The sequence below is a fragment of the Pseudonaja textilis genome, chromosome 1 (genome assembly GCF_049901715.1).
Source record: "Pseudonaja textilis isolate UNSWEBS1 chromosome 1, rPseTex1.2, whole genome shotgun sequence".
NCBI classification, from domain to species: Eukaryota; Metazoa; Chordata; class Lepidosauria; order Squamata; family Elapidae; genus Pseudonaja; species Pseudonaja textilis.
The window spans coordinates 255,275,917-255,290,260 of record NC_141990.1 but is presented as its reverse complement, the minus strand read 5'-3'; the positions used below and the strand labels follow the sequence as shown (position 1 = coordinate 255,290,260).

The 14,344-nt window shown below is 35.3% G+C and overlaps 1 protein-coding gene and 1 long non-coding RNA gene across 30 annotated transcripts in view; both read right to left on the bottom strand.

The window, feature by feature from the left end:
- The window catches only part of LOC148128159 (uncharacterized), a 49,500-nt gene that overhangs the window by 15,873 nt on the left and 19,283 nt on the right, over positions 1 to 14,344 (bottom strand). The window lies entirely within an intron of this gene.
- The window catches only part of EHF (ETS homologous factor), a 35,093-nt gene that overhangs the window by 11,105 nt on the left and 9,644 nt on the right, over positions 1 to 14,344 (bottom strand). For 3 of the 29 annotated variants that reach the window (XM_087921351.1, XM_087921354.1, XM_087921355.1), the window contains exons 2-5: positions 6,134 to 6,264; positions 4,990 to 5,124; positions 3,109 to 3,357; positions 558 to 617 (exon numbers count right to left, since the gene is read on the bottom strand). In XM_087921351.1, coding sequence (XP_087777477.1) covers positions 558 to 617; positions 3,109 to 3,190 — 142 coding nt within the window. In that variant the 5' untranslated portion in view covers positions 3,191 to 3,357; positions 4,990 to 5,124; positions 6,134 to 6,264. Of the gene's footprint in view, positions 1 to 557; positions 618 to 3,108; positions 3,358 to 4,989; positions 5,125 to 6,133; positions 6,265 to 12,954; positions 13,075 to 14,344 lie in introns of those variants that run through there. The other 26 variants (XM_087921358.1, XM_087921362.1, XM_087921363.1 and 23 more) reach the window with 13 other exon arrangements.

Below are 14,344 nucleotides of genomic sequence, written 5' to 3'. Positions count from 1 at the left end.
CCTTTGTTTGTTTGTTTTTTTCTAAAAAATAAAAAAGACTCACCCAAGTAGGATTGGGGAGTAATGTTTTTGCTATTCTACATGGTACAAAAATATTGCAGTAGCATTCAGCTTAGTGTAAGAAGCCTCCAAAGGACTCACACAGTTACATGGTGTTTTATTTGATAATGCAAAAGAATCATTTGAGGGGTTCAGTGGGCAAGACACTGAGGAAATTCAAAGTCAGATGTGTCATTCAAGTCAGCCATGGAAGTGGACCATGAATCCCCAGAAATTTCTTATAGCTTTCTGCATACACCCTTAGTATTATTAATATTACAGCATAATAGAACAGACTGCCTGTTTTGATGTAGTAGTTCTCAGGGGTCACAAGCAGAAAAAAATCTCTTTCATTGGGTATTATTGGATTCTTTGAAAGTTGATATCTGAGATTAAACTGAAGACCTTTAGCTTGCTTACCTTATAAACAAATTTATATTTGCTTCTAAATAATCATTCTCCTAGTTCTTTCCTGGTTTGCAATTGTTTAGAACAGAAATAATGTAAATATCACTTACCTGTTTGTTCTGTCTTAACAATGACATTGTGTGATGGATACACTTCACTTCCACATTGACCTGGCAGAAATGAATGTAATATGCAATGCAATTATTAAAAAGGCAGAATTTCAACCATACATCTCCAGAACAGCTGGAATATATTAACAACAGGAAGCAATGCCATTGAGAGCTACATAAATAATATATCAGAATAACAAAAAATAGATATTCTCATGCTAACTTTGCTTCTGTTTATAAGAAGTAGCAATTCACAAGCAAATACCAGCAGATTTACTTATTATTAAATATTATTTAAAGAATCAGGTTGTCTGAAGCAAAGAAACCAGACATTTCTAATATAGGGAAGGCAGACTGGTATTAAACAAAAGTAATGTTGAAGATAACATATTGTTCACTGACAATAATGCACTATAGAAAGCCTTTAGTGTGTGCCAAGAATCTTGTCCTGACTGGAAAAAAAAATAAAGTATTTTTAAGTTTTAAAAAAGTTCACATTTATAATATGGTTCTAAGAATATGAGACAACCCTAAAACCAGGGGGGAAAGTTGAGTTGGGATAATATAGGTTAGAGACCCCTGAATGCCCTATTTAGATATTATTTAGTGCTTGTTGTAGCTTTAATAAACATTGCAGCCATTTTGTGAGACTACCTATGGTCTCAGGATTCCAAATTTTTGCACTGAACTAAATCTAATTTAAACAAAAAAAAAGTTGCAGTCCTGGAGTTGAATTAAGGAAAATGCATGCTTGTAAGTTTTCACTTATGTTCCATCCAGGGTTGGGATTCAATTTTTTTAACAACCAGTTCTGTGGGTGTGGCTTAGGTGGTGGGTGTGGCTTGGTGGTCATGTGACTGGGTGGACATGTCTTGGTGGTCATGTTATTGGCTGGGTGTGGCCAACTCAATATCAATCATATCGAGGCACCCATCTCCTCACCTGGCCTCTCATGGCTGTGGGGATGCTGCAACAGTTGTAAGTGTGAAAAATGGTCATAAGTCACATTCTTTAGTGCCACTGGTCACTCCACACAAGCAAAGTACCAGCAAAGGAGGGGAAAAAACTCCAGAGAACTTCCTGAGACAGGAAGCCTAGTCTTGCCAAGAATGTAATAAGGGTTAAAGTAGTAACAGTTTCTGTAAGCAACACCAGAATGTTTCCTTCCTGCCTTCCTTACAGGATTAGGCCAGTAATTTCTTCTAACAACTGGTTCTCCAAACTGTTTCGAATGTTAACAACCGGTTCTAGCAAATAGGTGCGAACTAGTAGAATCCCACCCCTGGTTCCATCCCAAAACGTTTATATACTATAGGATTTGAATAATATATATATAGCATAAAGATCTGATCCTGAAAACCTGATTAAATATTCTGTATGATATTTTTCAAAACTTCCTTTTGGGCTATGGGGACATTTTGTTGTAAATTACTGGAAGTAAATTATTTTTCAAGAGATGTTGGCCTTACGGTCTCTGAGACCTGGATCTACTGCATAGCAATGCTTGATTTGTTGTGTTAAGCCTTGGAACAAACTGTTTTGACCTTCAGCCATATTAAGAAATGGATATCTTTAAGATCATAAAAAAGATTCCACCAGAAATATTATTTCTATTTCAGCATACGTAGAAGATAGTCTTCACATTTTTAGATCAAGGTTTTATATAGTAGATTCAGAATTGTTCAGTGACAAATGAATTGGGTGGGATATTTATTATAAAGTTTCTCTTTCATTTTACTTCTTAATGATTTCTGAATGTGAGGAATACATTTTGAACAAAATTTTATATATTGTGTCTAAATCTTGTTTTCCCAGTTCTAAGCCTCTATTCATTGCTAAATCAATTTCCCACATCTTTCATTATTGATCCTGAGGCTAAATTTGATCAGAATTGTAATCTATTAGTACAATAATAACTGATGTTTAGAAGTTGGGAAAGGTAACATATATTTGGGTTATGCAACCCAACAAGACAAACACTGACTCCAGAGAGAAATTAGGACTGCAGAAAAAATGATTACTACCAACCTGCCTTCAATCGGGGACCTGTATACTGCACAAGACAAAAAGAGGGCTGTGAAAATATTTACAGACCCCTCAGATCCCAGACATAAACTGTTTCAACTCCTACCCTCAAAACGACGCTATAGAGCATTGCATACCAGAACAACTAGACACAAGGACAGTTTTTTCCCAAACGTCATCACTCTGCTAAACAAATAATTCCCTCAACGCTGTCCAACTATTAACAAAGTCTGCACTACTATTACTATTAATCTTCTCATCACTCCTTATCGCCCACTTGTGACTGTATGACTGTAACTTGTTGCTTGTATCCTTACAATTTATATTGTTTTCTAGTATGATTTGATTGCTTATTGTACCTTTTGACTATTAAAGTGTTGTACCTGATGATTCTTGACTCTTGATGAATGTATCTTTTCTTTTATGTACACTGAAAGTATTTGCACTAAGACAAATTCCTTGTGTCCAATCATACTTGGCCAATAAAGAATTCTATATCTATATCTATTTTAGTGAAAGGTTTTACCATTCCATTTTAGATGATGGAGGTTGTTGTAAAGAAGTTGTCCAGCAGAGCCAGCTGCCCGGGTGAAATCTTGCAAAGTCATGCTACACAGATGATCCCCACTGATGTCAAATTCCTGGAATGGGATACAGTTGGCATCAAGCTGGTTGGTGTCCAAAAGATGTTGGAGCCATTCCCAGACCTGATACTTTGTCCAATACTGAGGATGTATTTCATGCCACTGTGTTCCAAAAAAACTGCTTGATGCTGCTGCAGGAAAAGATGTAGTAATCACTAAAGAAAACATTTCACTATCCATGAATAATATTGGTGAAAGTGAGGAATGCTTCATTTTTATTTACATATTAAATTATTGAAAAAATCTTTAACATAGAACAGACAATGATAAATAATGAAAATAAGCATTGATATAAAGGTGAAGTAATAATAAAAGCAAACATCTTTGGGAATTAAAATGTAAATCCAGAACTTTGACTCCTATCCTTCCAAACAGAAGCTAAATTCTATAACAGGATAGAAAAATAAGTTTTTTGGGGAAAAACCCAACTGACACCAATGAAAAGGATTAAACTATTTTTATGTACTCAATGGAAAACCTGTAGTAGGATTTTCAAGGAAAAAATATCAGGTATGAATAGTTAAATAGTCTTTATCCAAACTACATTCAGATTAGTAATTTGAGTTTCCAGAAAATAAATGGAAACCAATTATATGATCAGAATCTCATGCAGTCTAATGCACCCAGGTAATATTTAATGATCTCATGCACCCAGGTAATATTTAATGATATTGGCTATGATTATGAATTCAGAAGTAATTACAATTTGGAGGCATCCTCAAAAAGCAGCCTCATGTAGAACACATTACAATAATCTCATTAAGAGTTCATTAAGAAAATTAACTATGACTATGATATGTTTATTCCTATTTTTAAAAGAATGCAATAGGTGGGCAAAATGAAGTCAGTGTGTGCATCAGCATACAGAATTCTAATCTTGGGATTTACAATTATCTATTTACTCCAAGGCCTTATATACAACTCAAAGTGAATCTTGAGGAATTTAGAAAACAAAAACTCTAGTTATTTGGTAGGCAATCCATGAATTTTTTTTACAGTAAATGTTGAACTGATATTTATTGAATTGATAATAGTAGCAAGATTATAATAAACATATGACATAGGATTGCTTTAAAGAAATGTCAAGTTTTAAAACTGTGGTTGCTACAAATTAAATCCTAAATGATTTTTTGTATGATTTAAGGGACCACATTTTAGTGCTTTTTATCACCTTTATAGACTCAGAACACCTTTATTACTCTATTTCCATATTCAGAAATAAGTGCTTATTTTAAATTCAATAATGAGAAAAACATTTTTGATGAGCTAGTTATATGAACATGATTTATTTAAAGTCAAGTTTAATAGGTACTTCAGTCAAGTGCCAAACAAAAAGGTTTCTACCTCACCCAAAATTACTTCTGGCCATTGGTGGCTAGGTTAGTTTCTTTGCCAATGAGAAGCAGTTAACATTAGCTCAGCACAGCAAGAATTGAGATCGAGAATTTCAAGTTGAAATGATGCGCATTCTAGATTTGAAACTTAGATTAGAAGTTGTCTATTTGGGTGGAGTTGCCTAGTAGAAGTTGCTGGGAGGATTACACTTTGCAGAAAGCAGTTGCTCTTTTGCTTTAATATTTTAAATGAAAAAAGGAAGAATGGAAAATAATTGCATTCATTACAATTTTAGTTTACAGTAATTGGACTGTATTCCATGTTGATAACATAAGATTGCAATCATATAATGAGTTTCACTTTATCAAAATAAAAAGTATGCTTTGCAAATAGCACAAGGACAAGAGAAAGATGTATAGTTTTCAAACCTATTCATAGATCACCACTGGTGAATACTTCCTACCATTACATGTGGGATATTCTTCTGTCCAGGTCGACTGTTCATGGAGAAGACTTGTGACGGTATTAAGACTCATTCTGCCAGTTCCTTCTAAAATCATGATCTGTAAATGCACCAAACAGCTCACTTAACTTGAACTTTTTTCTCCACAATTGCCAAGAATATCCCATCAAAATAAGCAATACCAAGTACCTATCAGAAGTTGCCCTGTTAAAAATACATTATTAAAATACATTTTTTGATGAATCCTCCCCCCAGTGAATAACAAAACATTACATTTGATTTTTACAGACACAAGGCAAATTATTAAAACACCCACCCATAAAGAATGAAGAAATGAATCAAAAACAAATAGCAAAAGAACTGTGCTTCCTTTTGTGTTTGCTTCCCAAAAGTGAAAAAATAACAACAAATAAAAGTATAAACGTAATGGTGAATATTAAAACACAAGTAATGTTATTGGACTTTCCCATTAAAGCAAATAATACCAAAATAATTTTAACAAATATATAATTTACATAAAATACTTCCATGGATTTATATGCCACTTGAGAAATATTGTGAATATGTTGCATTTGGCCAGCAGACTGTATTCATTAGTTAAAGCTAGGAGCTCTTGAATATAAGCTCTTCATGTTGTCATAATATCAAAAGAAGAAATAAAAAGTAAGTTTGGATAAAATTTGAATCACCCTCTGAAGAAAGAGAGGAAGGTAACATTTGCTGTTTTTTTCCCTTTGTAGTTTCATCCTTTGCATTGTTCTAGATAGGTCCATCATCCCACAAGTTATGTTCCACTTTCAGGAAATCTATATCCAGGATAATGTCTACTTCTGATCATTGTCAGTTTTGTAAAAGTTTTATCCAAAACTCCATTCTGCTTCCTAGTTTGCTCATCCAGGATTAATTTTACTGGAGTCCACGGGAAGATGCCAGGCTAGAAAAATGCTGGATGTTCCAGTCTTTCTTCCATTTAATCTTCCAGAACATTTTACCTAAAGTGATTTTCCTTGCCAACACAAGAGACATTTTGAACATTTGAATTTTCTACAACTAACTCATTACATTAAATCTCTGGAATATTTTCAAATTGCTCAGAGCCTGAAACTTACACAAGCCCATTGGACAGGGAACTAAATCACTTTGTTTCTTCCACAAAAATGGATTTCTCTTACTGCTGCTATTCTTCTCAAAAGACGAAGGTTCCTTATTTAACAGGTGTAATATGTTCTATAACAATTTCCTACCAAAATAAAGAATAAAAAATAAATTACATATTTGGTTGATCCTGAATGAAAAGCAAGGTTTCTTTTAAATCTAATAAGTTTCATTGTCATAAAAGGGGCAACATTAAGCATTTCATCTCATTCCAACAACAAATAAAGACATAATTGCCAGCAATCACAGTTTAAAAATGTATGTAACAATGTTTTGAATGTAAAGGTATAAATGTTATCATACTTCATCCCCTAAAAAAGAACTATCATTCATACAATTGTATGAAAAAAATGCAGACACTGCTATTTCTTTCCAACTACAATCAAATAAAGATTATGATTCTGAATTAAGACTTAAATTTGCTCTCAAGTTGAAGGCAAACTTCCTGGTTCAAACCCAAGGTTGATTGGAAGGTTAGACTATTTTCCAAGTCAATGACTGGACTGAAATGGATTTTGTAGTCACTAGACACTACCTATGTAATGTGCATGCACGTGCATTCAAGATGCTATAACTCCTACATATTTTTCCGTGCTGTTTCAATCAGCTTCCTAAAATATGACTATTTCCTTTAGTCACTACTAATCCTTCCATTAAGTAATGTAAAATTGCTGCCTTAGACAACCAGTAAAATGAAAGGCCAACAAATTATTGCCCTCAGAGATTGAGAAATATGCTTTGAGATTTTTCTGTTCTATATGTCAAATTCCTTTACCACATTCTGCACGACAATTTAAGTTGTGGCATTTCAAGCAGCAAAATCTCTTGGGCAAGCTCTGGCTTTAATACTTTGTATGAAATTGTACTGCTATTAAAAACAACATTTGACATTAAGAAATGTCTAATTATCACTGAAGCTTGAAAATAATTTTCCCAGCAGATAACTATTACCCCTCTCCCATTACAAAAGTTACAAAATGTTAGAACTCCCAAACATATTGGCATACTTATCAAAAAGTCTGTTTATCTGAAACCAGAGCTCTTATTTTGATAAAAGATATTCAGTACAGCTTGCCACGTCAGGATTCCTAGCTTTATTACACTGAAACTTTTTCATAAAGTAAAAAATCATTCCAAGAAGCTTGAAAAGATGAACTGTCTCAGTTTATCCTTTTGCACCACCAAATGAAAGTTTTAACTAAGACCCTGTCATTAGCTAAGTCCTGAGTTTCTGAATACAACGTTTAAACCAGCTAGAAATGAAGCCAGCTTAAAAGAAAACATCATGAGAAAGGACCTAAAAATAACCACCGCCACCCTGATTTTATTTAGTATCAGATGGGATAGAGAGAAATTTGCACTAGCTTTCACAATTTTGATATTCTCTTTTAGTGCAATAAAAAGTTTTTCTAGAGTCTGTGATATACTTATTTCTTGACCTGACCTTTAACTATCCAGAGAATGCCCTAGTTTTTATCCTTTTTTTTTGTCACTTGGTCTAGAAGGGGAAAGTGGCAGAACCATTTCTCATGACTAAAATGAAGGAAAGACAGCTCATCATTTCATAATCCCATTATTCTATCAATGAAATATTAAAAAGTCAAGACAAGAGACCTTTTCTGTTATCTCAGTGAAAGAAAATGACATGTTCATTGTTTTCTTGTTCTATTACTAAACTTGTTCGAAAAAAATAACAAAAACAAACAACCCCAAACAGGTTTTCCCCCTCCAAGGATGAACTTAAAAAAAAAAAAAATAGCTGTGAAGAATGGGAGGATGAGGCAACTTTGTTTACAATGAAACCGGAGCAGGCAAACCAGATAGCACTCCTTGAATTGACACAGGTGAGAAAAATGACTTCTGAGACATTGAAGGGAAAAATAGCACTTCAAGGTTTTCTTCTTAATAGGCTGGATATAGGTAAGTGCCAGGATTGTACGTTTATGTCTTTGAGAAACAGTCAGTGACCTGGATTCACACTGAGTTATGCTGAACACAAGGATCAGCACTAAATGTCTTTGACTTTATGGATCCTGTTATAATGGCGTGGGGTAACAATCAAACCTTACAGCAACAGCATGTAGACTTACATACTGCTTCACAGTGCTTTACAGCCCTCTCTAAGTCGTATACAGAGTTGCCATGTTGTCCCCAACAATCTGGGTCCTCATTTTACCCACCTTGGAAGGATAGAAGGCTGAATCAACCTTGAGCCTGGTGAGATTCGAACTGCTAAATTGCAGGCAACTGGCAGTCAGCAGAAGTAGCCTGCAATATTGTATTTAAACACTGCGTCACCGCAGCTCTTATGACAAAATTATAGCATTTGCTGGTTTAGTACACACTCAACCCTAAAGATGAGGGGAGGTTTAAAAAAAAAACTCTTCAGCATGCAAATGAGACATTTATATTTCTTTTCCCTTTGAACAAAAAAATCACCAAATTAGGAAAACAGGCACTAGAAGACTTAACCATTGGAAGTGAGACAAAAATGTTTGAAACAACTTATTCAGCTCAGGTTTGGTTTTGTTTAGCAGGAGGATGAGGAGGTCTTTGGCTTACATAGCAGAAGAACACATCTTAGAGGCATAAATGCAGGGTATAAGTCAAATAAATCAACAGGGGAATATTTATAGTATTCAGTGCTGTTGAAAATATCAGACCCTTGTTCCAGTGCCAGATTTAATGTTTATTAATAAGTGCCTATCTCTGCAGAAAATATAAATAAATCCTTTCTGACAAAGGAAAATTTGTATAGCTGGGCAATGGATGAATCCGTTTCTAAAATTCTTGTCTGAATCTATATCTAGTTATGAAAAAATCAGGGATGGAAATCCTTGGCCCCTTGTCATATTCCTGGTTAATCTTAGTTTCCTTTATTCTAGCCCAATTTAATCATCATGCTTATTTGAAGAAATATATTATAATATCCAATCGTGGAATGGACAACGCTGAGATAATTGTTCCCTTGACTTTTCTCTAGAAAAGCATCTAGTCTAATACTAACAATAGCAAAAGCAATAGCACTTAGACTTATATATTTTATAGTGCTTTACAGCCCTTTCGAAGTGGTTTTATAGAGTCAGCATATTGCCCCGAAAAATCTGGGTCCTCATTTTACCCACTTCAGAAGGATGGAAGACTGAGTCAAACTTGAACCTGGTGGGATTTGAACTGCCAAAATACATGCAGCTGATAGTCAGCAGAAGTACCCTGCAGTACAGCATTCTAACCACTGTGCCACCGAGGCTCTTATTTCATTTCATTAAATCATAATTCTGTAATTTCTGATAGAATGGCTAGGATCTGTTGTCTGCCTTCACCAGTGTGGCACTTCACCAGTTGTTGTTAGCATACTGAGGTGAAGATATTGTTGAGTCAAGATGATAATGCATGTGCTTTGCCATCTTCCTGTATAATTTTAATTTACTGAAAAATTGAATTCATACACACAAATACAGACTATACACAAAAACACATACATAGATATGACATATGTGCTATGCATGTCACAAGCAATTTTCAGGCCATGAATTTCATAACTTTGCACTGTAGGGTTGCCTGTCCTCTGCTTAGTCTGACATTAGCTTTTATAAAATCTGCTTTTTTATAGAAACAGTTTTATATAAGCAGTAAAATATAACCTTCTGGCTATGATTTAGCTTCTTGTTAGATTTTTGTCCAAAATAAATGTTCCTGGGGTTGTTTAGGGGAAACAGAAGCATGACACTTACAACAAATGTTTATTTATTTGTTCATTCACTGAATTCAAATTTTTACACTGTTCATCTTGGAAGGGACCTTGTAGGTCATCTAGTCCAACCCCCCGCCCAAGCAGGAGACTACACCATTTCTAACAAATGGCAGTCCAATCTCTTCTTGAAGGTCTCAAGTGATGATGCTCCCACAACTTCTGAGGGCAAGCTGTCCCATTGGTTGATTGTTCTCACTGTCAGAAAGTTTCTCCTTATTTCCAGAGTTAAAAAGCAAGGTTAAAATTTACAAGTTAAAAAAAAATTAAGATGTTAACAAGACAGTTAAGGAGTTAAGACAGAAGGAGTGTCCTCAAGCCATCAGCCCCCTCCAGATTACCTAAGGCTCTTAGACCCCCATTCTAATTAGCAGAGCCAGGTCTTAAGAGTTTTCTGAAAGCCCAGAAGATTGACAGCTCACTTCATCTCTGGGGGTAAAATATTCCAAAGGACAGGGGCGGTGGAAGAAAAAGCTGTCTTCCTAGTTTATTCTAATCAAAAAAATTTAACTAAGAGGATCCATTGCCCTATCTACCTGATGGGGTTTGGGCAAATCAATGCAATCAAGGCGAGTTGGTTCCTCAGTTAATCTGGTTCCATGCAATGAAGGGCTTTAAAGATGATAACCACACCCTGAATTAAACCTGAAAGCAAACTGTCACCTAGTGCAGCTCATGTAGCAATGTGTGTACTTGTTCCCAATGAAACAACAGAGGAAGAAAAAAGGGTAAGTATAAAAAAATATATAAAAACATTTATAAGCAAGGATAAAAACAATTATCCTGACAGAGTAGCTTTCTTGAATCTGTAGGCTCTAGTCCTCCAGGAACTCTCTACTATTCCTGACCTGTGCTATTAATTAAGCATCCTTGGCAATCTTTACATGTTTGGAATTCTTAGACGACTGTGGTTTCTCTGCAAGACAGAGACTTTCTAGTCTCCCAAGGTAGAGAAAACATGCTAAGTATGGCTTCTGGAATTTTTTTTCAGCCTCTTAGCAGTGGAGCTATCTGGGCGCAATGTGTGGCATACACCTATGGGTAGACTTGTATTCTCCCCGATGTGCAGGCTGAGAAAAATTGAAATGGTCTCCTCTGGGTGATGTGGCCAGGACAAAAGAAGGGAGGGTTTAAAATGGAGCAATCAACAATATAGCAGGCTGCTTCCTACCTACCTCTGACCTCTCCCATAGGGATGTATGGGAAACTGTGGAAGCCTAGTTTCAGGCTTGATCTTTCTTTGGCTCATGTCTTCTCTGATACTAAATTTGGTCTAGTCCCATTTGGTTTTCAGGGGATTATTCTGCTGACAGAGTCATCTGCCATTTTCCTTAATTTCTTTCCAACATTACTTCGGGTTGCAAGTAAATGCACAGAAATGGCTGCCGTGGGTGTGTTGATGATTAGTCATAACACTTGTTTACTGCAATATAAACTGGTGAAGTTGTTACCCAATTTCCCAGTGGTCATCCAAAAGTTCTCCACTATTGCAGTTCAATATTTTTTTTTCATTGTGCATATGGGCATAATTACCAGCAAAATACCTGAAGATGCCTGGCATTATTTTTTCTAAGCATGCCTCTATGAGTAAGTCCCAGAATTATTCTTCTAAATAAAGGTCATGCTGAAGTTGGCTTGCCCTTTGACTTCATTTAAATTAATAAATTATAAATAATGTAATTTCAATTTATAAGTATTTTAATTAAAATATAAATACAGGAGGGTGGGGTAGCAGCTGGGCAGGTGAGAAGGAAGGTGTGCCTGTGGTCACATTACATATCCCAATTTAGTGTACTGCATCTAACATAGCATTTAAATGTATTTTTCTTGGATTAGTATATGGGCAATACAATGAAAGAAATTGCAGCAAATAAATAAAGCAACATTTTATCCTAAGAGACTATAAGTTCTAATATAAGGGCTCTTTATAATTTTTGGCTTCCTGCAACAACTTCTGTTTATATTAAATGCATCAGTTCTGGAGTTTTAAAACTAATTCAATCATTTGAATAGTTCCATGTAAAAATAAATACCCCTAGTACCATGCCAAGAAAAAAAAAAAGCAAAATGGGAGGAGCTTGGCACATTCGCAAGAGCAATGTATCGGAATGTCCTGTTTTTTTTCCAAAGTACAGTATAATCATCTCTTCAGAAGACTTATCTTTCCCTGGCTTCCAGTTTCCCATTACATCACCATGAGACTCTTTCATTTGGCTTTTTCAAACTTTCACAGGTAGCCACCAAAGTTTTAGAATAACAAAAAACATAGACAACAGAAACCAAAAATAGCTGCAAAGGAACATCCCGAAATTTCCAATAGGAAACTAAGTTGAACAACACTAAGAGAATTTTAAACAAATTCTTACAAGCCGAGGGAGAACATTATTACCCAAAGGTGAACATCTCAGAGAAAATGGATGGCAGGTTTCAACATAACAGGCTTAATATATGAACAAATATGTTGAAAATAAATTGATTCAACTCACTTAGACATGTCCTGAGGTGATTAGAATCACAATTCCTAAATAAAACAAAGTCTGAAAACTGAAGAGGCTACTCCTAATCAGGTATTGGTCAGACTCGAACTTTCATTAATAAAGCAAAAGATGAAATACATAGATCACAGAATGCTTAAGGATAATGACAGAATCTCAGACTATTTTGTTCTAGACTATTCAGATCATTGAACAGGAGATTCATTTCCTGGTTCTCATTACTTTTCATTCAGAAACACAAGCTCGTGCAGTCAGAGCTTATGAGAGGCTCAGCATAAAAAGAAATACTATGGACCATAAGGAAGAAATAAGAATTGTCAAATGCAATTCATAGGGCGGAGGAAGCCAAAACAGACATAGCAGATAGCAGGCAAAGTATTGGAAAGAAATCAGTGTATTCTTATGACTTGGAAGGAGCTATAAGAGTCAGAAATAAGGACTGAAAAATCTACTTTAATCATAAAGATTAGATAATAAACATGGCATTATGGGAAGATATACAGAACATCAATATTCTAGTTAAATTTACCTGTCATCCTGAAAATATTTCTGTCTTCTACAGCTTGTAGTAATTTGCATCTTTTCATGTTTAATTTTGTTTAAATTGTATAATATAAAACTGTAACACTTGATGGGACAGATCTTAATTTCCATGAGCTGTCTCACCCATCCCTATGTCACACCAGAAGGGCAGACGATGTGGCATAGATGAGAAGCTGCATAGATGGAAAGTTGCAGCAGGAAGTAGAAATTAACCAAACAAAAAACAAAAAAAAACCCAAGTATGAATGGAAATCATATACTGTTTGTTAATATTAGTTAGGAAAATAAAGACAACTGCACAGTTTAGTTCATAATGCCCATTTATAAATTTAGGCAATCCGCACCTTCAGTTACCCCCTTAGCTACTTTTGAGTCAAAAACAAAACAATTCAAGCACCTATATGGAGATTTTGAAGTAATGGGGATAACAAAGGGAAATGACTTAGTCTTTCTGTTAAAAGCTATTTGGGACCATCCTTTTTATTTAACTGATAGCCAACAGAGAAAAACATCAAAGACAAAACATTTCATCAAGTTAATTACTGAGGATGAGCTTGGCTGTAAAACTTGATGGCCACTAAAAGATCCCACTTGATGACCACTAAAAGATATTTAGACTTAGAATTAGCAATGCTTTGCAGGAATTTTCTCTACTTAATGAGCGGTATAGTATGAGGGAATAGTCAGAGAAGTCTTGAGCTGGCCTATACATGTTACTTGCAATTAGCAAAAGCTTGTATTTTTCTAAGAAAAAGCAAGTCGTGGGAAGCATGATGTGGATTAGGACCTCGGTGGTAGGGAGGTTTCAGCCTTTTGTCCCCATTGAGACTCTGATCCACATCATATATATAGAATTATATACACTTGCTTCCTCTTGAACAAAATGTTGTCTTATAGGGAGGTTTCCTTCCAATTCAAATAGTAATGTATTCAAATTAATGATTCTGATAGAGTGAACCTCTACTTTGTTTTATTTTGTTTGCCTTGCCTTGATGTATTCTGAAACTTTTTAATAAGGAAGATGCTCCATATAAATTGAGGGTGCTGATCTCTGTGGTATTAAAATCAGCTCTTGTCCTTTTCCGCTTAATCTGGTAATCAACCAAAGAACTCTGAAACCAAACTGTGAATTAGTTCTTGTTGTGGAGCGGCGGAGATACGAGGCTGAGCCAGAGCGTTCGTTTAAAAGGCTTTATTCGGGTGAATAAAGGGTTGCCGCGTCTGCCAGGCTAACTCGGCAGATCAGCTGGCGGCTCGAACGGCGGACCTGGTTGGGGACTCCAGCCAGTTTTATAGACACAACAGTTCTCTTATTTCAGATGGCTAGGATTAGATAGCTTGAAGATAATGGCAATGTTTTTCCTTGTCTACCACAA